A 25,856-nucleotide genomic window follows, 5' to 3' on the forward strand; every position below is an offset into this window, starting at 1 on the left:
ACTTGACTAGAAGAAGGGATCGGTTGGTAGGACATGTTCTGAGGCATCAAGGGATCACCAATTTAGTATTGGAGGGCAGCGTGGAGGGTAAAAATCATAGAGGGAGACCAAGAGATGAATACACTAAGCAGATTCAGAAAGATGTAGGCTGCAGTAGGCGCTGGGAGACGAAGAAGCTTGCACAGGATAGAGTAACATGGAGAGCTGCATCAAACCAGTCTCAGGACTGAAGACCGCAATAACAACAACAGGGTATCGGTATTTAGCAATGGGTTTACATATTTTTTCAGGATTTTGTTCAGTTGTCAGTAGTCGACACAGTAACACCATGTACCATCCTCTCTCCTCATGAGGACCACCGGAAAGGATAAAGGGCTGCCTCAAAGTTAATTACTGAAGTCTTGTGGCACTTTCCCCACTTCCTCATGAGTTTATGTGTCATTCAGCCAATGATCTCATACACGTGCTAGCTAATTCATGGGTTCTCCACCATGTTGATATGGTCTGCTTGATCTCTCATTTCTCCACTCAGGTTTGAAAGCACCCAAAAATTTGTATGGAATGGCTACACACACAGACTTCATTCCTTTGTCAGGCCAGATCCTATTAGCTATCTGATAATAACATCCTACACTTCATCACCTGTAGTAGTAGCAGAGCACAATCCTCCTCCAATGGCTTTCAGCTGCCACCCCTGGTCTAGTTTGGCTGTTCCTATGCAATCACCTTTAGGGATGAGTTGTATTTGCTTGCGACAATTAGTGATGTATGCAGATTTATTTTTTGAGCCTGAGTAACTTTCTGTAGTTGACAAGAGCTTCACAGTATGACTGAGAATCTTGATTGATGAATGGAGCTCGTCATTTTGATGACAGTGGGATGTCATCTTCAGTAGTAAATAACCAACCAGAGCTTGTTGGAATAGCTTTGTAATTGACTATGTTGTCAAAACAAAAAAATTCTAAATGCCGTGTTCGTAACTGATAGTTATTCTTGCAATACATGTTCCATCACCTGGATGCATTTCGCAACCTTCAGCACAATTGCTTTTGTATCATGGAACATTGTCCTCTGTTGCTGGTGGTAACAAGTATCCAACATTACAGAAAAACAAGCCTTGCAATTGAACAATGCCCAGACAGGTTGGTTGTCAATGATTATGTTGATATGGTTTCCTTTCACCATGATGACTGTCATCCACGGAGGATTTTCGGCTGTGGCAGCCTCACCTCCATAGGTGTTGCTTCACTTAGTTTTTGTGACTTTGGCTGCTAGGTGAGTGGCTTGCACCCTTGCACAACAAATGGGAATGGCTATGGGCATCTGATGGGTGGGCCCAGTGTACAGTAACTGGCTTCATCTCACAAGCTGACTCGAATCGTCTGCAGTTGACTAGTGTGAATAGGACTGTTGTAATACTTGACATATCGGGGCATAATAGTCATCACATGCTAGTCTTATTTCTCTGCTTCTCTGCACTAGCATACAATGAGTCCAGGGTGCCCACAGTGAAGACATACTGGCGTGTTGTCCTCTGCCACCAGATGTCTCTTCTACACGACATTGTACTTGACAGAGGAGTTGGATGTACTTGAGAATGTTGAAATGCTGGGTTGTCATATGAAGGATAGGGCATAATCCAAGTTGGCAGAGTCCATTCTGACGTGGTGTGTTTGACTAGTGCCAAAGATTGGTACTTAAGATCGATACATCTCTTTGTCAACATTCTTTATTTGAAGTGTAGGGTTCAGGTTCATAGCACATTGTGCAACATTTCTGGCTGTCATAAACTGCTGTATACCTCCTTACCTGCTGTGTGAGAGAGGTGAGGTAATGATTGGCTTCCACAACTGCCATGGGGACCACATTCAGATGTCGATCATACTACTTTCATCCGAGTCTTTTCTTGTGTGTTTTCTCGATACACTGGCACAATTAGATGAAATCCTTGATTGTTGTGACATCCTTTACCAGAAGAGCTCAATACGTCATCTATGACTCCTTTCACAAGTGTCATATTTTGTTAGCTTCTCTCATATTCGGTTTCACAGTGTGGCATAAAGTCAAAATATTTTGTACATAAGATTGTGTCATTTCCTCATGAATGGGGCCCTATTATTCAGTTATTCTTCCACTAAATGTACCTGCTGCTGATTATTATGAAATGTGTTTTCAGTTAGGTCTGGAATTTGTCCCAGCCATTGAGCTGCTCTTTATTGTTCTTGAATTACAGTTGGGATGTGCCACCCACATGAAATTATATGAATGACAAACATATGATGTCATCCCATCTGTTGTATTTCATGAATAAGTTGAATCCTTTCAGCCGTTTTGTTGGTTCCTGACCATTGTCTCCAGAATGCACTGGTGGATGTCTGATGTGCAGTTCACTTACTGTTGATTCGTTCATCGAGACAACCCCTTTTACATTTCCTAATTGGAGCCATAGTGATGTAGATGTTTTGAAATAACAAACATCTCCACCAAAAAATCGCAATTGATTCCAAATCAGAAAGCACGGCCATCAATAAGTACAACATTTAGCACTACAAGAACGTTTATTACAAACACCAACATGCCATCAGAACAGACCTGAACTCCTATACGGAGAGTGTTGCCGTTTATACAAACATTAAATATTCTAGGATATATGAACATTACAAATACAATGAATTTCAAGAACCTTCTAGAAATGATAAATACTACATAACAAATATTTAGTGGTGATTGGATTTGAATTGGTGATCTACAGAAGGCTGCCAGGGACGCAGCTGAAACTCCTCACTGCCTATGGCACAGCTCGTGGAAATATCACCTATTAATGTTTTGTACCATCTGTGCAAGGCTTTTGATGATGTCGTTCAACACACTATTTTTTTGTGGAAAGAATTGGTGATGAATAACATCAGCGTACACTCCACTGCAGAGTGAAAAGCTCATTTTGGATGAATAAATTGTTTGCACATATTTAACTAAAAGAAGATAGTAGAATGAGAAAAAAAATTGCCATGGGACAAATCTCAGAATGTCACATATGGTTTAATTTTGTGCCCTCTTCTCTTTCTTATACATGTGAATGACTCAACTTCACATTCATCAAAGCAGAGTAGGTTCTTTTGGTGTGTGGCACAGCAGATACAGTTAACCATGTTGTAGAGACAGAAGTAAGTTGTTAATAATGTTAAATGACGTCTGTCTTAGTTTTAAAAAAGAAAAAATTAAAAACATAATATTCACTTATATGCAACAAAGAGACTTAACAGCAATAATTAATGAAGCACATTAATAGGAGCCAGTGAATAGGATAAAATGCTAATGTTTTCTGTTATGCATGTTGTCGCATGTTTGGAGTGGACAAAACATATTAGCGAGCCTCTCAAACAGCTAAATTCCACAACCTCTACTGCTCGCATAATTGCTAGTTTGCGAGAGAAACAAGTCTATATCTTGTTTTACGTAATGTTATTAATGGCATGTAGCATGAGTTTGTGTGGTAACTCATCACCAGTGAAAACAATATTGATTGTGACACAGTATACAGTGAGAGTAATGTGTGGTTTTCACCTATAGCCATCCTTAGAAGCCCCTTCCACAAGTTAGGCATTCTGACTGCACCTGCAAGACAGATATGCAGTGTGTTTCACAATTTCTACTGCAGGCTTCTAAGGGTTGTAGAGGAGAATTAGTAAATAAAGTTTTGTTTAGGATCCCAGGGTGGAGCAGTCACGGGGCAAATCTCAGAATGTCACATACACTTTAATTTTGTGTTCTCTTCTATTTCTTATACATGTGACTGACCCAACTTCACATACATCAGGCAGAGTTGGATGTAAAATAAAATTGTAAGGTTTGGATCACTTTAACTCTCCCACTTCATGGTACATATACAAAGCAAAGGACGTACTGTCAACAATCGCTCTTGCAATTAGGACACCATGTACCATTTTTGTCCATCTACAACAACAGCTGTGAGGAACTGGTACATTAGGGGGTTTGACTGGTGCTTAATGGTTCTGCCTCACTGTTGACTTTGAAGGAGGCATTATGGGCTCCTGTATGACATACAGGTCAGAGTTCATTGTTTCCTCTGTCTGCATATTGTGATGTAGGGAATTTGAAAGTGATCTGATCTTCAAACTTAGTTTTGTAACTATTAAATATCTTTGAAGTACACTGTAAGACAGAAGGAAACAATGCACTATGAAATAATTATCCTAATGGAATGGAAATTGGTAGATGTGATATACATGTACAGACGAACCAATGAGTACAACTTCAGAAAAAATTGGTTGAGTTATTCAAGAGAAAGAGCTTCACAAACTGAGCAAGTCAGTAACAAGGTGTTCCACCTGTGGCCCTTATGCAAGCAGTTATTCAGTTTGGCACTTACTGAAGAGTTGTTGGATGTCCTCCAGAGGGGTATAGTGCCAAATTCTGTCATATTGGTGCATTGGATCATCAAAATCCAAAGCTGGTTGGGCCCCCCTGCCTATAATGCTCCAAAGGTCTCAGTTGTTGAGAGATCCAGTGACCGTGATAGCCAAAGTAGGAAGGATTTGGTAAGCACAGAGACAAGCAATAAACTCTTGCTGTGAGACGGGCATTATCTTGCTGAAATGTAAGACCAGGATGGTGTCCCATCAAGGACAACAAAATCCCCAGATGACAACCAAACAGGTCCTGCTATGAAATGAAATGGCACCCCAGACAACCACTCTTGGTTGTCTGGGCATATGACAAGCCACAGTCAGGTTGGTATCCCACCACTGCCCAGGAAATCTCCAGATACGTCTTTGCTGGTCATTGGAGTTCAATTCGAAGTGGGATTCATCACTAAAGACAATCCTATGCCGCATGTGCCCTACACCTTTGCAGACGGGCTTGTTGTTGTACAGAGATCAATGGTAGTCAGCACGAGTGGCACTGAGAGCTCAGACCCCATTCTGTGATTCACCTATTAATCCTTGTGGTCACTGAAGCACCAGTTGCTTGTCAGATTAATAATAATGATGGATCAGGGACTCTAAGTGCCTCGGCGATGATTGCTCAGTTCTCACATTCTGTCATCTCTCTAGGTCAGCTGCTTCCACCTTGATGCTGTGTTCGGCCATGGTTCACCCATTCCTGCCAACATAGTCGAATATTGGCATCACTTCTATTCATTGGTGAGTGATTTGCTGGCTACTCCAACTGGCTTCTTTGAATCCAACAATGCACTGTATATTGTTCATGTGGCTGTCTGTGAGGCATAGCTACTGTCCAACTGAGTACACTGAATAAAATTTGCAGTGTCTGTATGCCTTGGTATCAACATCTTCTGTTTAATGAACTTCACACGATCAAGGAAACTCCCACTACATGGCATTCTTCCCTCTGCTTTTCCCGGTGGGAATGTACCATTTTCTGCCATCTTTTTTATCGGCCATACTAGGTTGACACATGGCTTTTTACTCCCCAATGACCCTCCCCCTGTCCTTGTTGCAGGGCTCCCCTCATGGTGATCCATATTTTAGTGGACTGCTCCCACCTTTTGGCCCTTTGCACTAAATATGCTGCCACCAGGTGCCAGCGGACGATCCTCAAATGCTTACGTCTGACCTTGGTTTTCTATGCGAAAGTGGTTTGTCCTCTCAGGTTTAAGTCGTTGAAATTTTGTCTAGAATTGGAGTCCCTCAGTTTTGGCATTGGTTATGGAGGCCGTGGCCTTGCCTCCACACCAGATAGATTCTTCCCATCATTTCCCCTACTTTTTGTGCAGTTTTTTCCCATTTTCATGTGTCTTCTTCCTCTGGCGTTGTCCCCGTAGTTTTGTGATCAAGGTATAATGTGCGGTTCAGGATGGATTGATGGCAGTGTTGGTGCCCCAATACGTGTAGCATTCCTGGGGCACCCTACTCTCCCCATTTCATCCACCAACCTCCTCTTTTTTCCTGTTCCTGCTGCCCCAACGTTCCTTTTGCCTCTTTGTTTGCCCATTTTTCCTTGCCCTTGACTGGACTGTGCTGTTTGTGTTTTTCCTGCCACCTTAGGTTATGGGACCGATTACCTCGCTGTTTAGTCCCCTCCCCCAGTCATCCAACCAACCAACCAACCATCTGTTGATACCTGCATAAATATCAGTTTGTGACCAGTTTACGAAACTATTATGTAGTGCATTGTTTGCTTGTCTTAGAGTGTCTAGGGCGATCCAAAAGTCCGTTAACATTTGTAAATTCAAAATTTCACCAAGTAATGTAGGTAGAGGTATTTGATACACGTGCTTTAAATGATATGTGGTGTATGAAATCAGAAAAAAATTCACAAAAGACCAACAGATGGTGCTTCATAGGATACGAAACCAAAAATTAACATAATTTGATTTTTAGCAAAGATGATGATCTTTACATAAGAAATGCTCAACATGTCAGATGTCATTCATTAGTAACTCCTGCAGCCGAGGAAAATGTTGTGGACAGTATTGTACAGCTTATCAATAAGTATGATGAGAAATTGCCATCAGATGTTATCTTTTAGCATCCATAATGACAGATGATTGTGGTAGACTTCTGACTTCAGGTAACGCTGCAACCAATAATCACATGGACTGAGGTCTGGTGACCTGGCAGGCCAAATATGATGGACGTATCAGCTCAGCACACAATCCTCATGTGCGCAAGAGATCTTTTACACATGTAGCAATATGGGCTGCAGCACCATCCTGCATAAAAGTCATACCTTCCAGCAGGTGTTCATCGGCCAGGCTAAGGATGATGCAATTCTGTAACATATCGGCATACCTTACGCTCACCATGATGACAATTTGAAAAGCAGTACTATGCATTTCCTCAAAGAAAAAGGGCTCAATCATGATTGATGTGGTAAATGCACACAACATTGTGACTTCTTCATCATGCCATGGTGTTTCCAGTGCCATTGACTTGTTGGCTGGCTTTTGCACTTATTATTAATTTCAATAAAACTCCATGTCATTTCAGACGTGTATCAAGTTTTACCTCTCTGCCTCCTTTATTATGTGAATTAGTGCATTTTCAAATGTTAATAGACTTTTGGATCACCCTGTATTTTACACTTAAATTTACTTTGATCTTGTTCTTTTGGTGGATGTAATGTAATATGAGTGCTCACATCTGTTTATTTCTTTTTTATGTTCATTAGGTCTATAGGGAGCACATACAACGATCACACAACAGCTGCCGTAAAATCAAGACTTAAAAGTGATACTGTGACACTTGTTGATGGCAGTACCTGCAAGCTTATAGGACAGTTTCATGACGTACAAAATTGTAAGGATGTCTACAATTTCGTATCTCATTTTTAAGGAATTATGTAAGAGCCAGTCAAATGAAAGTGAGACAGATGGAAAAAAGTAAGAAAATTGTTTATTAATTTAAAAGTAATCACAATAACTTTTAATACATTATCTGACTGTGAGACTAGGCAACTGTACCTTCATGGAAAAATGTTAGCAGAAAAATCAATGGCAATGAATGTCTTTCTTCAGGGCTTCAAAAATATGGAAATCGTGTGGGGTAAGATTGGGACTTTATGAAGGATGTGCAAAGGTTTCCCAGCAAAACTATCGCAGAAACAACCTTGCAAAATATGGGGGGGACACCCCCCCCCCCCCCTCCCCCCCGCCTCCGCCACATACACACATATTGCCAAGGTTGTCTTGAGTATGCTGCATAAATTTTGCTGGATAACTCTTACACATACTCCATACACTCCTGATCTCTCTCCTTGTGATTTCCATATTTTTGATGCCTCAAAGAGATACATTCATGCCATTTGATTTCTTTCGGACGAAGAGATCCACACCTGGGTACAATCATGGTTCTGTGGGCAACTGCAAACATTTTTCCAATAAGGCATCAACCACCTTGTCTCACAGTTGAGTAAGTGAGTTTAACAGTTACAGCAATTGCTTTTGAAGTAATAAATAGTTTCCTTACTTTTTTCCGTCTGTCTCATTTTCATTTGACTGCTCTGTGTAGATTTATGGAGAAATGTATCAGGCATTTGGATCATACTTTTTCTCCTATTTTAACTTATTATAAAAGTTTGTTTATATTTTTGATCTGTTATTAATTAGCATCTTGCACTTATGAGGAAATACAATATTCACAGGTGGAAATTCAGAAATGTTGTATAAGCTGTAAGGTAATCAAATACTTGTGTGTTGTGTATTAAATACTCTGTCATGTCAGTAGCATGCCAGTTGTGAACTAGGCTCGTTCGGCTCTTCATGCAGGTGTCTCAAATTGCAAGCTGAAATATTTTCAGATTGGGAAACTTGATGAAGAACGACAAGAAAACTCTGACAAATAATTGAGACTGAACAACTAGGTAGGATAACAAACTGATATTGAATCCCACAAGTCACTAACACACTAACCATTAATGTTGCATAATCCTGCATCTACCCTGAGCAGCTAAGTACTTTGAGTAGCTAAGTCCTGCCCTGAAAGCAGAGTAATGGTACGTTTATGCTGCAGCCTTACTGCTCACCTTTTGCCATGCTACATTTACACTGCAGCCTCACTGCTCGCTGGGAGTAGTTTCCCTGCAGCTGTTCACATAGCTAGCAGAGTTAAACACAGCTCTGCTGGAGTGATCTTGAAGCAGCCAATCATTGGGATCCTTCACATCATTTATCACACTGCTAATGTAGACTCTCAAGTAGGGTACCCATTTCCAGAATGAGATTGTCACTCTGCAGCAGAGTGTGCGCTGACTTGAAACTTCCTGGCAGATTAAAACTGTGTGCCGGACTGAGAATCGAACTCGGGACCTTTGCCTTTCGCTGGCAAGTGCTCTACCATCTGAGCTACCCAAGCACGACTCACGCCCCGTCCTCACAGCTTTACTTCTACCAGTACCTCGTCTCCTACCTTCCAAACTTTACAGAAGCTCTCCTGTGAACCTTGCAGAACTAGCACTCTTGAAAGAAAGGATATTGCGGAGACATGGCTTAGCCACAGCCTGGGGGATGTTTCCAGAATGAGATTTTCACTCTGCAGTGGAGTGTGCACTGATATGAAACTTCCTGGCAGATTAAAACTGTGTGCCGGACCGAGACTCGAACTCGGGACCTATGCCTTTCTCGGGCAAGTGCTCTAACATCTGAGCTACCCAAGCACAACTCACGCCACATCCTCACAGCTTTACTTCTGCCAGTATCTCGTCTCCTACCTTCCAAACTTTACAGAAGCGAACCTTGCAGAACTAACACTCCTGAAAGAAAGGAGTGTATACGACCCGGGATAACCGGGAGTTCCGGGAAAAACCTGGGAATTTTTTCATCCGGGAGAAAGCCGGGAAAAACCCAGGAATTTATTAGAATTCCGGGAATTTTTCGTTGATTTTGCTTTCAGTTAAATTTTTGTAATTTTGGCTGGTAAGAACCGATACTCTAACAAAGGATATTACTGCATCCCTCTACTGCAGAATAATACAGCAGCAATAAAACACGAATGAGAGAAAAAACAAAAATAAAACTTAAATTGCAAAGTAAATGCACCATATACAGCAACAAAACACAGTGCTTATACAAGCATCTGCCAACAGCAAAATGTGTCAAAGGCTTTAGGAAGACTATGCAATGTCCCGTAACAACAAATTGCCTCTGATGAGCATGATGTCACAACTGTTTACATTAGATTCATTTTAGCAGTTACGAGCGGGATCATGTGCATGCGCAGTTGAGTAGTACTTTCTCCCGCATCTGACTACAGAAATATGGCTGTTAGCTTTGCAAGCAGTTGCAGCAAGCAGCTAGTTGCTATCAGGAAAAATTTTACTGGAGTGCCCAAGCTGCCAGATTCTTGCATGCGCAGCAGGAGGGAGGGTGGGGGACAAATTCATACTCTTGAGCTTTGTTTCACAAAGCGACTAGCATCCAGCGCACGTTAGTCTATCGATTACTCATATGACTTTGAAATGCATCCCTGTCGGTTTTTGAACATTTTTGAACACATTCTGAGTTGATTTCTGAATGAATCGTAAGTTGGTTTGTGAATGCGTGCATTATGCACATGATGTCTCTGTCAGGGGGATCCTCGTTGCACGTAGACACAAACTTTCCTACAGACAAAAGGGGCTATACGAGCTGAGTGGAGTAAGGCTGAACGGATGAATGCCAACCGCTGTCTGATTGTGTGGTTGATTGGGTTTGCGAATGATAAGCGTTGTTATAATTACTAGCTAAATCAATATAATGGAAGGAAACATTCCACGTGGGAAAAATTATATATAAAAACAAAGATGAAGTGACTTACCGAACAAAAGCGCTGGCAGGTCGATAGACACACAAACAAACACAAACATACACACAAAATTCAAGCTTTCGCAACAAACTGTTGCCTCATCAGGAAAGAGGGAAGGAGAGGGGAAGACGAAAGGAAGTGGGTTTTAAGGGAGAGGGTAAGGAGTCATTCCAATCCCGGGAGCGGAAAGACTTACCTTAGGGGGAAAAAAGGACAGGTATACACTCGCACACACGCACATATCCATCCACACATACAGACACAAGCAGACATATTTGAAGACAAAGAGTTTGGGCAGAGATGTCAGTCGAGGCAGAAGTGTAGAGGCAAAGAAGTTGTTGAAAGACAGGTGAAGTATGAGTGGCGGCAACTTGAAATTAGCGGAGATTGAGGCCTGGCGGATGACGAGAAGAGAGGATATACTGAAGGGCAAGTTCCCATCTCCGGAGTTCGGATAGGTTGGTGTTGGTGGGAAGTATCCAGATAACCCGGACGGTGTAACACTGTGCCAAGATGTGCTGGCTGTGCACCAAGGCATGTTTAGCCACAGGGTGATCCTCATTACCAACAAACACTGTCTGCCTGTGTCCATTCATGCGAATGGACAGTTTGTTGCTGGTCATTCCCACATAGAATGCATCACAGTGTAGGCAGGTCAGTTGGTAAATCACGTGGGTGCTTTCACATGTGGCTCTGCCTCTGATCGTGTACACCATCCGGGTTACAGGACTGGAGTAGGTGGTGGTGGGAGGGTGCATGGGACAGGTTTTGCATCGGGGGCGGTTACAAGGATAGGAGCCAGAGGGTAGGGAAGGTGGTTTGGGGATTTCATAGGGATGAACTAACAGGTTACGAAGGTTAGGTGGACGGCGGAAAGACACTCTTGGCGGAGTGGGGAGGATTTCATGAAGGATGGATCTCATTTCAGGGCAGGATTTGAGGAAGTCGTATCCCTGCTGGAGAGCCACATTCAGAGTCTGGTCCAGTCCCGGAAAGTATCCTGTCACAAGTGGGGCACTTTTGTGGTTCTTCTGTGGGGGATTCTGGGTTTGAGGGGACAAGGAAGTGGCTCTGGTTATTTGCTTCTGTACCAGGTCGGGAGGGTAGTTGCGGGATGCGAAAGCTGTTTTCAGGTTGTTGGTGTAATGATTCAGGGATTCCGGACTGGAGCAGATTCGTTTGCCACGAAGACCTAGGCTGTAGGGAAGGGACCGTTTGATGTGGAATGGGTGGCAGCTGTCATAATGGAGGTACTGTTGCTTGTTGGTGGGTTTGATGTGGACGGACGTGTGAAGTTGGCCGTTGGACAGGTGGAGGTCAACGTCAAGGAAAGTGGCATGGGATTTGGAGTAGGACCAGGTGAAACTGATGGAACCAAAGGAGTTGAGGTTGGAGAGGAAATTCTGTAGTTCTTCTTCACTGTGAGTCCAGATCATGAAGATGTCATCAATAAATCTGTACCAAACTTTGGGTTGGCAGACTTGGGTAACCAAGAAGGCTTCCTCTAAGCGACCCATGAATAGGTTGGCGTACGAGGGGGCCATCCTGGTGCCCATGGCTGTTCCCTTTAATTGTTGGTATGTCTGGCCCTCAAAAGTGAAGAAGTTGTGGGTCAGGATGAAGCTGGCTAAGGTGATGAGGAAAGAGGTTTTAGGTAGGGTGGCAGGTGATCGGCGTGAAAGGAAATGCTCCATCGCAGCGAGGCCCTGGACGTGCGGAATATTTGTGTATAAGGACGTGGCATCAATGGTTACAAGGATGGTTTCCGGGGGTAACAGATTGGGTAAGGATTCCAGGCGTTCAAGGAAGTGGTTGGTGTCCTTGATGAAGGATGGGAGACTGCATGTAATGGGTTGAAGGTGTTGATCTACGTAGGCAGAGATACGTTCTGTGGGGGCTTGGTAACCAGCTACAATGGGGCGGCCGGGATGATTGGATTTGTGGATTTTAGGAAGAAGGTAGAAGGTAGGGGTGCGGGGTGTCGGTGGGGTCAGGAGGTTGAAGGAGTCAGGTGAAAGGTTTTGCAGGGGGCCTAAGGTTCTGAGGATTCCTTGAAGCTCCGCCTGGACATCGGGAATGGGGTTACCTTGGCAAACTTTGTATGTGGTGTTGTCTGAAAGCTGACGCAGCCCCTCAGCCACATACTCCCGACGATCAAGTACCACGGTCGTGGAACCCTTGTCCGCCGGAAGAATGACAATGGATCGGTCAGCCTTCAGATCACGGATAGCCTGGGCTTCAGCAGTGGTGATGTTGGGTGTAGGATTAAGGTTTTTTAAGAAGGACTGAGATGCAAGGCTGGAAGTCAGAAATTCCTGGAAGGTTTGGAGAGGGTGATTTTGAGGAAGAGGAGGTGGGTCCCGCTGTGACGGAGGACGGAACTGTTCCAGGCAGGGTTCAATTTGGATGGTGTCTTGAGGAGTCGGATCATTAGGAGTAGGATTAGGATCATTTTTCTTCGTGGCAAAGTGATACTTCCAGCAGAGAGTACGAGTGTAGGACAGTAAATCTTTGACGAGGGCTGTTTGGTTGAATCTGGGAGTGGGGCTGAAGGTGAGGCCTTTGGATAGGACAGAGGTTTCGGATTGGGAGAGAGGTTTGGAGGAAAGGTTAACTACTGAATTAGGGTGTTGTGGTTCCAGATTGTGTTGATCGGAATTTTGAGGTTTTGGAGGGAGTGGAGCTGGAAGTGGGAGATTGAGTAGATGGGAGAGACTGGGATTTTGCAGAAAATTTTTGGTCAGATCGCTATACTAGTGAGGGCCAGTTGTACAGTCCCCGGCTAGCAGCCGCTTTAAATTATATTCTGGAAGAAGCGTGGAAAACACGTTGTACAAACATGTAGCAACGCCTAACCGGAGAATGATTGCTGGGTAACTAAACCGGTGATTCTGGCAGAGTTAGTGGAGTTAACCTGCGAATAAGCTTTGACATTGGCAGGAATAGTTACAGAATTAGTGATAAGAAGACTGTTAGAACGAGGAAGGAGAAGAAACAGGGACATCACACACATTATGGAACAATATGACGATTCCAGATTTGTATAGAAATTTCGTACTACTACTTTTAGGTCTCATACTTGAGAAACTGGAGCGTATGAATGAAGTGTGAAACAATTTCCTATCATAAGGCTTTTTGCGTGTAGTAGGCCTAATTGCATTTGATATTGGTACTTTGTGAATTATATTCTGTCGTTACAAAAAAGACCGTTTGTGCCAAAACAGTCTTGTTTATTTGGTGTGTATTACAATTGTTGCAGTATTAGAAAGGCCTGTTTTGTTGTATCTAGCAGACAGTGACAAAACAGACGTAATGAGATTGGGAAACCACACCAGTCTTCGGTCCTATTTGCATTAACAGCTTTTTCATTGCTATACAACGACATTTCGACTTTTCATGTAGCAAAACATTTGACGAACTTTGATGAGGTAATAGATTCTTTTGCAGAAAGGAAAGCACACTATGTAAAGCTGTAGCAAGATAAGAGAGAAAAAAATTCTAGGAGCTAAGGACTGAAGAAATGTGTATTGTCTTGCTTGTCTCATGTCTCTACTGGGTTTATGTATCCTATATTTAATTTTATGTCACACAAAGCAGCAAGTTGTTAACTGATAGGGAAAAAAGAGTGCACGTTTCCTGAAGAGTTATTTTTAAAAAAAATAAAAATAAAAAAAAAATAAAAATAAAAATAAAAAAAGGGACAGGTTGTCAAACCGGCCGATTGTAAGCAGGAGAGGCACCACAGGACATTTTAATTTCCACTGTCCTGAATATGGTTTGATGGCATCCATTACAAAATATACACATTTCAATTCCACAGAGCGAATTACAGTGACGTGCGATAGAAGAATGTGCGTGAGGAGGTGAGGCACTGCCCTTTGGCACAGTTACGACCAAATAACATGTCTTACATTTCCTCGAACACATATGGTTTATGCATCAGACTCTTCAGAAAGATGTGCGCTACAAAAAGAAACATATTTTTGAAAATTTGATTTATTTATTTATTTTTTTTTTTAATTTTTGACGTCCTATCTCAAACGCTCGAGGGAGTGGTGGGGTATTGCACCGGTTCGAAAATATCGTAGATCTGGGGCTGACGCGCAGAGAAGACTGATTTAGAGTGGCGAAGTGGATAGTCTCCACGTGACCTGTGTTTATGTTTAGTGATTTTACTGTTTCCTCTTCATTTACTGCTCTCACGTCAAATGAAAACAAAACAGATTTCTAATTTCCACCTTTCTGACAGTCAAGCATTAATTGCCTTGCAGCACAATGAAGTTATTTTTGTCGGTTTGCTAAAGAAATTTTCTTTCATTACCCTTTTCCGCTGAGGCAGACAATATATTTGAAAAGAAGTGTTTAATTCCACACACTGTTCGCTGCATTTCAAGTGCACGTTTTCAACTTCTAGCATGTATGGCATTATGCTGTAATAAAGAACCAAACATGAGATAACACAGTACTGGTACTCCAAGAAAATTTACATCCCAAAAACCACATTGAAAAGCTTAATACCAGGTCGTGGCCTACTTAACTGGGAATATGGACATACGAATATGCACTTTAAATGTACACATTTTAATATGGGTCATGAAATTCCGATGCTCTTGGAGTATCCTCTGATGTCTTGTTTCTTTTATGACATAATGTACGATCTTTTAATGTTTTACACGTACGAACATACGGGCTCCCTACGACATCGTAGCTGCACAAGCACGGTGACGCCTGTCATCTGGCGCTCTCAGGCAACTGTGCAAAAGAACCTATATCTAACAGGTCATGGGAAAATATTCCGAATGGTGGTTTGAAAAGTGTTACCATCGAAGTACCATTCTGGCAGTTACAACGGAGCTGTGTGTGATAATGTACGATGAATTTTTTAAACCACAGAGGGTTTGACTCTAATTTAAAAATCAACTCTTTGATGACGAGCCATTTAGATGGATTTTGAGCCCAGAAGATCAGACATTTATGTCGTTATTAAAAAATTTATGGGCACATTTGTGTGATATATCTTAAATTGTAATACGTGCATAAAAGACCAACAGTGTATGTGAAAGCTTAGCTTCTCTTTGAAATATGCTCACTATTTTTACATACTTGAATTCAGCATATTTCGTGACAGTACTCACTTTTCCGTGGATGTTGATAAGATGGTATTTGACTTTTTTATTCTGGCTTCAGTCATCTAGTGAAAGTATGATTCCATAATGCTGTTTCGTCGGCTGTGGAAATGTCCTGGTTCAATGCGTTTGCCTCATTTTTGGTGCTTCAAATACCATTTTTCCAAATGTGCTTCCTTCTTGATGTTTATATAAAGTAGTAGTAGAATAACTCATTTTTTCTGATCACTTGCAAATTATTATAATGGGGACCTGTACATTGTTCCATCGTCACGCACAGAGTGTTCACTGCCGACTGACTACGGTCAAAGACAACTCCAGAGTCAAAGACATTTCACACAACACACAAGGTTCCACTTGTAACCAGTCTCTTTGATATTATTCATACTATCTACTGATATTAATCAATATGCTGTCACTTTCGAACATATAAGCAAATTAGCATAAAATAAGGCAAATTACGAGTCACAAAAAATATTCTGACAAAAATATAAGAAAACATTTACAACCTCCCTCATTAGATTTGGTATCGACAAATCCGGTAGAAAATAACACATCTCCCAGATCCATTACATCTTGCAGCGTATTAATCTTTACAGACCAATATTATACATAAAAGCTTTGTGTTCCATGTAGCAACACTATGTACATTAATTTAAACCATTAACTTTTTCTGTTTGTGCGTTTACACTACTTAACAGTGATGCTGCTATTTGCTGACTACATCACGTGCCCTAAGCTCTGAATACCTGCTGTCATCGGCTGGCGAGATAACTTGACATGAGCTATGAGTGGCTTACAAAAGCACATAGCAATCTCAATTTCAATGCAAGCATGTTGCTGTGCATCAGAGAATTTTTGAAAACGCACTCCCCTCCCCCGTGTTTAGTTTTCTAAAGCGCCGGGAAATTCTACTCCTTTGTATAGAACCATAATCATTCAAAGGACTTATCAGTTATACAGTTCCGAGAGAAAATATACTGTCAGTTAACAGGGAAAAAGTATGTTTTCACCCTGGAGAAAGTATATTTTTAACTGGGAAATCCGGGAATTTTTTTTCTTGTCCACGTATACACCGTGTTATTGTAGTTTCGAACAAAATTTGTACACAGAACAAAGCGCTGTTCATTTTATTCCTCGCAGTTGGTTTCAACGGAAAATATGAAAGTTGTATTTATGGCTTATTGGCTTATGGTTAGAACTCTGCTGTGGAATCTGAATCGTCAGCACTTTGTAACCCTAGCTGTTCACAGGTTAAAACCATACAAAATACTTTCACTGAAAGTACTATCCTCACAGATCCAGGTACTGGAGTGGTCTCTCTTACACCCCATATACCAATGATCCCAACAAATTTATGCATTCATTTTAAATGACTTCAGTTCCCAATCAAGTCTTCCTTTGGAACACCAATAAAATAGGCTCTAAGTCAGCTAGAGATGGTTGGGGGGGGGGGGGGGGGGAGATGTGGACAGAGAGGGGGGACAAAATGAACATAGAGAGGGTGAAGGAGGGGCTGGACAGAAAGAGGTGGAATAGGAGTTGTACAGAGGAGGAGGAGGAGGTGATTGACAGAGAAAGTGTGGAGGAATAGATGGTTATTGTGTGTGGATGGGGTGGGGGGTGGGGGGTTTAGACAGAGATTGACACATACATCCAGTTACCATAATTATTTAGCAATTGCGAAGTATTGTCAGGTTCTCTAGTTAGACATGTTTTACTGAATTTGCAGTCTTTCCAGTTTTACCTAATTTTTTTTCAGTCATTTTAAGTTCTTTACAGGCATCTCACTGAACTCGCATTCGGGAGGACGACGGTTCAATCCCGTCTCCAGCCATCCTGATTTAGGTTTTCCGTGATTTCCCTAAATCGTTTCAGGCAAATGCCGGGATGGTTCCTTTGCAAGGGCACGGCCGATTTCCTTCCCAATCCTTCCCTAACCCGAGCTTGCGCTCCGTCTCTAATGACCTCGTTGTCGACGGGACATTAAACACTAACCACCACCACCACCACCATCTCACTGAAGCACTGCTTTGTGCATGTTTGAATACCTTCTAGATGTATGATGACAAAATATTAGCATGGGATGAAAATTTTATGCAACCATCAGCTCATCAATGTCCGTTATTGCAGTTGAGGACATATCTGAAATGCAAGTAAATTAAGCCATAATTAAAAATGTGGTTTAAAATGGTTAATTGCATTTAGCATTCGTTGTAATGTGCAGCTAATTTTAAAAAGTAATCCACTACGCAACCTACCATTTTCAAAATCAATCCATATACAGCATGTAAATGTTTTCGAGGCCTGTTGAGAATTCCATTTTGTACAACAGTGGTATTTTATGATATTTCAAGTTGTTCACACTGAGCCAACTGTTATCATGGCAGATTTAGCATGTCCAGTGGCCTGAAACACATCCATTTGGCTGTTAAGTTACGTAGAAATGGGAATTGCAATTTGTTTTGTTCAAATAAAAGTTGAATCGTACATTAAATTCAAAAAAATTTTAAAGCTGCCATCTGAGGCATAAAAACAAAAGATTTTAAACCAATATTACAAATGTACAGTCTAAAGCGACTACACCACAAAACATATGCTCTCGCTAGTTTAGTGAGGGCAGGACTCCCATCCCATGCAAGTTCACTTTACATTATTTTGCATAAAAATGCACAACATTTTGAGGGTACACCTACAGTATATGAAAAAGTGGCATTTGACTGGCAACTACAAAGAATTTTGTATGACAAAATAACTTTTTTATTTCTGTTAAAACTACATTTTCACTTCAGACTGGATGTAACGAGCATATTGTATGTGTGTAAGTATGGTCACTTTGAACACTTGGCTCTTGGTAATGGATAATGGTACTGAAAAAAGTTTTGAGGTCGCATGAGAAGATAATCTTAAGAACATTTGGTAAAAATTGCAACAATTTACCATGAATAGAAATTGTAGAAGTTGGCATCCTCACAATTGATACTTTTGGTGCCATGGACACAGATTTTTGAAAATGGGAAAGTAGCTTTTCTAGGTAAATGTCTAAAGAATGTACTGGTAAAATTTAAGCCATTTGCTATGGTTAGTTCTTTAGCTAACTACAGTCCAAGGTAAAAAGAAAAAGAAAGCTCAGAACCGGTGTTTGTGGTTTTCTCAAGAACTAACCATGAGCAAATGGTGCTTTTATAAGTCATCAAAAGCTCACCCTAGATAACGTCTAATGCAAAAGAACCAACTGGTTTGCTCTATTTGCCTGAGCTTGAGGCAATGTGAAATACTTAAATTTTGACCCTGTAATGTAAGGTAGCTACAGTATGCCAGTTCTTCTGACAGGTAAACAGATGGTCGTTAGGTCAGTGGCCATCCAAAACACTTAACCCCAGACCTCTGTGATCGATAGAACCCGATGTATGCTGCTCTGAAAAATTGCAGTTTTTTGTGGGTCCTTTTTTGAAGATATTGGTAACATGCACTGTCCTGCATGAACATATTAGGTATTTTTCACTAGTATGATGTTGAAAAAGTCCCTTCAGAAACATGCTAACAAGATTCCACTGCACATCACTTCATTTTGTGAATATTGCACAGTGCTTCAGCAAATTACACTGTGAACACTTTACTGGTTTTAACCATTCTGTTTTCTGATAGTTTCTTTTAATTTCCCTTCTTAATTCTGTTCTTCTGTAGAACCCTGTCTCCTTGACTTTAACATTTCTTCTAGGTGTGGCCTCAAAAACACATATGGCAATATTTTGCAATATGTCTTGATTTCCGACAATTATATCATTTTAAGCCCTTAAACCTATCAGTCCTCAGCTTTACAGGTACGTTTCTCCCTATTGGTCATTCTTTTGCCAAAGTAGTAGCACTCTCCACTGTGAAGGCAATATCAAGATCTTTGGAGACTGTTACAACCTCTCCTCTTGCCTTCACAATCAGTTTAATTTGGTTATCATAAGTAGCCTATATAAACACTGCTCTGACAAATCACAAATCCAAAGCAATACTGCCATCTTATTCAGCTTGTGTCACCAGGCTCCTAATGGCCTCTAAAATGACACCGTAAGGCATCAATATGTGAACCCTCTCTAGCAGTGCTCTTGTTGCACTCTGTTTGCAAACATTTTGCATAACAAACTTCAGCAGAATCTCAAGCTGTTCTGAAGCCACTAATTCAAAGGCACTATCACGTTATCCAAGAATTCGTTTAGCTGTGTTTTGTTGTCATTAAAAGATCATAGCAGTAACTTTAATGCATCCCTTTGCTACTAAACTGTCTGATTGGTGGTGACTACGCAGCATTACTGTCACTCGAATCTACATACATGTTTTACAGCATACTGTTCCAGCAAGTTTTCTCACCTTGCTTGATTGGATAAACAGTCTATACTACCTTTCCACTCCAAACTTATCAGATCACATCACTTCCAAGTCATGCGGTGAGCTTAGCCCAGCAGCCCTGCACCTTAGGTTGCCTTCTCAATTCCCTTGCAGTTGCTGGACCTCCTTGGATTGTCATATGACTACTGTCACCAACTCCTTGGACTGGTGAGCACCTGCCCCTCGCTGCTGACAGCTCCCATGTGACCAAACTCGCCAATATGATGAACTCACCTGGCCTGTTGGGAAACCTAGTGCTGCCCACCTCATTGTTGACCTGCCTCCAATGTAGTTGAACGTGCGCCACTAGTGGCCATTCCTGGGCTGTCAGCACCATAGTCATCTTTCTTCACCACAAGATATGCGTGCTCATCACCCAGCCTCAGTTACTAGCTCTCCAAGCTCTCCATCTTTTCTGGTCTTCAAGTTGAGTACTATCAGAAGTTACATTGATCACACTTTTTGCCTATTCCTCAACTCCATTACGTGACAGTCAACACCCAGTAAAGCTGCCTATCTGGTCATCCTCACACAAAAGTGATGCAATTTTTTGCCAACCCTGTTTCTGAAACAAAATAAATTTATTTTATGTGACGTCCAGTGTGTTCTGTGAGCAGATGAGGGTTATAGCTGATTGATGCTGGATCAAAGTTGTGATGTCAGCTTACAAAACTCGGTCCAGGTTCCTGGAATTGGGATATTTTCAGACTATGATACTTGGTGAAAAAGGACGAGGAAGCTTTGACAAATAAACGACACCAGACAAGTAGGTAGGGTAAGAAACCAATATAAGAGACCTTACCACACACTAAGAATGTTGAAAATCCTGCATCTAGCCTGTGCAGCTAAGTGCTGTGAGAAATTAAGTCATTCATGAAGGCAAAGTAGCACAGGAGTAATTCTGAGGTAAATCATTCCCTCACATTGTCGGTTCTGCTGATTATATATGTATGCAACCATTTTGTGCAGTGTTACAAGGCATGATCAGAAACTAAGGCTACAAAGCCTGCAGTGAAATGCGATGTTTTTATTTCATACATTAAATACAGCCAACTGATAGTACATACACTTGGTTATTCTTCAACATATTCTCCATATCAGTTTAGGCACTTGTCACTTCATGGGATTGATTTAAATATACCCATGTGGTAAAAATCCTTGCATGTTTAGCCATGTTATTGTAAAGTGTTTCACCACCTTTTCTGAAGTGAATCATCAGTCTCCTAGGGGCTCCTTCAGGTGGGGAAAAAGGTGAAAGTCATTTGGAACAAGCTGTGTTGAACTCTGTAAATGCTGTGCTGCATCGGCTAGTGCAGTGCTCATTGGAGGCATTTTCTGGACAAGCCACAAACTTTCAACACCGTTCTGTGACATGGTGAGAAGACATTACAGTCTCTCCGTAAACCTCTACCAGGCACTGGTGAATTTGAACTGCAATTGCATGTTTTGCCCACTGAAATCAAATAACTGAGCAGATTTCTTCACTAGACCAGTTTTCCAAACAAATTGCCATTTATGTTTATCTACAACTATCTCTGTAGGGGCAGGTGGTTGAAACTCTGCAGGTGCCAACACCATGTACCAGAATTACCACACGCTACTAATTTCTTTATAATAAATTAAACTCCAGGAATATCGGTCCTGTAACCTTAGCTTCTGATACCTCTCATATAGCTCCTTAAAACTACTTGCTGTGCCTAATGCAGCTCATTTCCAACAACTTTACAGTAGCATAAATAATTAGCATTGTCTTGCAGATTATTATTTTCTTACTGTATATCATCAGAGATTGCTCGTCATGTCATTTACTGATCAATTCATCAGATTTATCTTGAACCATTGTTATGATCTACCTCATGGTATCTGAGTGTTTTTATATTATTCAGAAAAATTACTGTAAAATTATTCTGTTTATGACCTTTGCCATAGTATTTAATTTTAGTGACCCAGTGTGTCCTCTTATTTATATGTTTGCATACTTGATATTCCAAAACTTCATTTGTAACATTACCTATCTGTATCTTTCTGTTCATTATAAATTGTTTTCTCCGCAGACTGATCATTTGAACAGTTTGATAGTAAGAAGTTTCCTCATTATCTCTTACAAAGAGTTAGTTATTTTTTGTTTTGTTTATTGAAAACAAATTCTTTAAGGAAGTGTTGATTTTGTGATATTGTGGATGCATCAGCTGCATGTACCTATTGTCAGTTGTTTAAAAAAAAAAAATCAGCAGTAAAGCAGTTTTTTTTTTCTTCTGACATGAAGTATACTCATCATCATCATTTTCTTTGGGCCTTTGTCCCACTTCAACACGGGGTTGGCCTTGTTACTATGGATTTGGGGATGTTAGTGTCAGAGAGTGGCCAGATGCCCTTCCTGTCGCCAGTGGCATAAGTATACTAATTTATAGAATGGAATTAGTAGTTTTGGTTGCAGATGAGACATAGTCATTTTGTGCTGCTGTAAAGTTAAGGTATTAATTTGGGTTTAACCATTAATTTCATCCACATTATGAAGTAAACAAGTGTATGACTGGCACTTCTTGTTCATTTTACAAAAGTATCACTTTTCATATAGTATAATAGAGGGAAACATTCCACGTGGGAAAAATATATCTAAAAACAAAGATGATGTGACTTACCAAACGAAAGCGCTGGCAGGTTGATAGACACACAAACAAACACAAACATACACGCAAAATTCAAGCTGTTGCAATCCACGGTTGCTTCATCAGGAAAGAGGGAAGGAGAGGGAAAGACGAAAGGATGTGGGTTTTAAGGGAGAGGGTAAGGAGTCATTCCAATCCTGGGAGCGGAAAGACTTACCTTAGGGGGGAAAAAAGGACAGGTATACACTTGCGCACACACACACATATCCCACATCCTTTCGTCTTTCCCTCTCCTTTCCTCTTTCCTGATGAAGCAACCGTGGGTTGCGAAAGCTTGAATTTTGTGTGTATGTTTGTGTTTGTTTGTGTGTCTATCAACCTGCCAGCGCTTTAGTTTGGTAAGTCACATCATCTTTGTTTTAATATAGTATTATTCATTAAAAGTGAAAAGTTTATAAGGTGGGAAAACACATACTCTGACAAAAATTGGTTTACAATAAATGTGGAATGAAGTTTGTCTGGGTGTATTTTTTGCACTCCCATTTCATTTAAAAGACTAAGTATCATAGTACTTCCTATTTATCTATAGAAATTAAAGCAGGTTTGATTAAATTGTGACAAGTAGGCCAAATTTTTTTGTGTGTGTCAGCAGTTGTCAACACAGCTGTACAAACCCATTATGTAGGCACATATCTGTGTAATTTAATTGTAATAGTCTTTCCATGAGTGGCAAATGTACATGCTGTCACATGTTGGTTAATTGTTTGGTATTGGTGTGTGGGTGGGGACGGTGAATTGCCTTTTACTGACACAACTGCACTGGGACGGGAGAAGGGATTTCTAGTGAGACTTTTCCCAGGGATATGTAGGTTTTGTGTAAAAGACAAGTTCAAGAACAAGAGGCAAGTATTAGTGGCCTTCAAGCTGAGATAGTATCAGAAGTGACCTGCATAACCTAGGTGTCACAACTCACACACAAATGTGGGTCAACCCTGGATGAACAGAGCAGTCAGGAAAGGACTGAATTTCTGCAGACATTGGTTGGGTCTCACATTGAAGCTACACACATTGCTGCTATTAGGAGACAGGAATACACAAGACAAAACTTTAACAGGAGGGGTAAAGATTCATCAGCTGATAGCTGAAAATGTAAGGGAGAGCATGGTCAAAAATGGTAGAATTCCTTTAATTACAGGTGTGAGACACTAAATACCTCATTCAGACTGCTTTAAAAGAATTGTTGATAAATGAACCATAGCACACGAAAGAGTCTTGCACCCAGGTTTTTCACAATTTTGTGAGTACGTGTGTGACCCACAAATCATTGCAGGACTTTTTCATTTCCTTTTCTCTGACTTATACTCTAACACAAATACTCTTCTGCCAACCTGGTCGTGGTGTCATGCAGGATAGGTCACCCACTGTCCAGCAAGGTACCTAGTCCAGATGTGGAGGGAGCGGGGGGTGGTCATCAAGTACCCATATGCTGGTAGACCACTGACCACTGTGCCAGGTGGCCTTTGCTCTGGTAGGGTGGCATACGTTGTAAGAGACCTCATTAAGATTAGGTGGAATTGTGATGAATATCAGGTGTCATGTAATGACCAAAGTTGTCAGCTGGTGGCCATGAATCTCCTGCAGACTTTTGGGCAGACCACTATTTAGTGCTTATCGTTGTGATCCTAGAAACTTTTCCTCTTGGGCTTTGCCATGGGAGGAAAACATAACGAAGCGACTTGTCGACTGTTATTCTCCTATGTTTCTGGTTTTGCATCTGAACAGATGAATTGTCCTTTCTCTCTATTAAATCAGTGTTTTTTGTGGAGATTATTGAAAAAGTGACTGACAAACTCTCTTCCCTTTACAAATTGCAGTGTGATTAAATGTTAATGAGGATGCTAAATGCTACCCAGTCCTGGGCATTCTTCCCTTGTAAACAACTTGGTTATGTACATGTTACCAGAACACTATATAAGAACCTCAGAATGATACAGGAATTAATTTTTCACTGGGAACTAACCCTTCATACAGACAAAGAGCTGCATGAACAACTAGAGAGATGAGGGATTCACTTTATTTGTCATGCACGTTGAGGCCCACCAAACAAAGCAGACACCAGCTTATTTTCCTGACTTTTGAGGGGATTCACTTCTGGGAAAAGTAAAAAAGTCTGGTGTAAATGACGCAAAGTCAAGCCGGATTTCCATCCTGCATTCAGTGTTTTAAATGGCAGCACTTGGGGCTTATGCCTTCCCAGTATACATGTGATCCCATTTGGGGAGATTGTGGTTATTCATCCACTTTATGAAAATTCATTGTGAGCGTTCCGACCTGTCTGTGTCAGTTGTGGGAACATCTACCCTCCTCAGTCCCAGAAGTGTGGTAACTTAATCAAAAACAACAAAAGCGAAGGACTAAAGCTCACGGATGCTCCCATATTTAGAAGCCCCAGAAAAGTATGATGGCTACAGTTCAATCTCAGTGATGATATTGACCCTTGTCACAACCGTGGCTAAGTTGTCACCAGTTCCTGGAGTATTTATTCCATCAACGTCAAGACATCTGGTAGCACACAGATAAACTTGACCACAGGGGAGATAGGCCCTCCCTTCTCATGGTTCCTGCAGCACTATTAGTTTAGGGAAACACTCCTACCACCCAGCAAAAGAAATAACTTTCCTGTCTGTCATCCACCACTGAAAATGCTCCCTTTAGGAAACCCTATCGCCAGAAATCCGTAAACCAGTGACCCGACACCAGCCTGTGGGTTGGGGAGCCACACCATGTGGATCCCAGGGCTGTCCACTCTTTTCTATTCCTTCACCCAGAGTGAATAAACCCTCACAAGGATCTCAGTGGCCAAAAGTTGTGAAAGGGACAAAAAAGAAACATACTTCGGTGATCCCAGAGACATTTTATCCACCTTTCTATTGGATTCAGAATCAGTGTCCAGTGATGTTCAACCCCCCTCCCTGGTGACAGATAGTGATCCTGGGTCATGTCCTCATCGCCTGGCCACTTCATGCATAACCAAGACACTATCATCATCATGATCTAATTGAATTGCAATGGATATTACAGTCACTTGCCAGAGTGACAACACTTAATCTCCTCTTGTTTTGCAATCTGTATTACCTTACCAAACTCTTTGAGGTTACCATGCATTTTGTCAGAACCATACTGACACCAAGAGAGCTGGAGGGGTTGAACATTGACTCACACAGATGTCATTGGTGAGTGGACACCCCTCTGCACCTTGGTGGAAGCTAAAGCAGTGCGAATGCAAATGACACCAGCATTCAAAATTTATAATGTATATTAGCCTCTAGGCAGGGCACTTACCTTGCAATGACCAACTTCATGTGACAATCCCTCCTCACCTCCCCTGATTCCTACTTTCTTTTTCTCACTCCCTTGTCACCAAGTGATGGACTGATTAACCTGGTGAGCTCTTCAGGGGGCCAACTGGTAGTTGT

General features: G+C 41.4%; 1 protein-coding gene across 5 annotated transcripts in view; it reads left to right on the forward strand.

Annotated features, from left to right (window-relative positions):
• LOC126473876 (uncharacterized) overlaps window positions 1-25,856 on the forward strand; it is a 320,808-nt gene that overhangs the window by 179,891 nt on the left and 115,061 nt on the right. For all 5 annotated transcript variants that reach the window (XM_050101208.1, XM_050101209.1, XM_050101211.1 and 2 more), the window contains one exon: window positions 7,156-7,283. In XM_050101208.1, coding sequence (XP_049957165.1) covers window positions 7,156-7,283 — 128 coding nt within the window. The remainder of the gene's footprint in view (window positions 1-7,155; window positions 7,284-25,856) is intronic.

This window comes from Schistocerca serialis, chromosome 4, assembly GCF_023864345.2.
Source record: "Schistocerca serialis cubense isolate TAMUIC-IGC-003099 chromosome 4, iqSchSeri2.2, whole genome shotgun sequence".
In the NCBI taxonomy this organism is placed as follows: Eukaryota; Metazoa; Arthropoda; class Insecta; order Orthoptera; family Acrididae; genus Schistocerca; species Schistocerca serialis.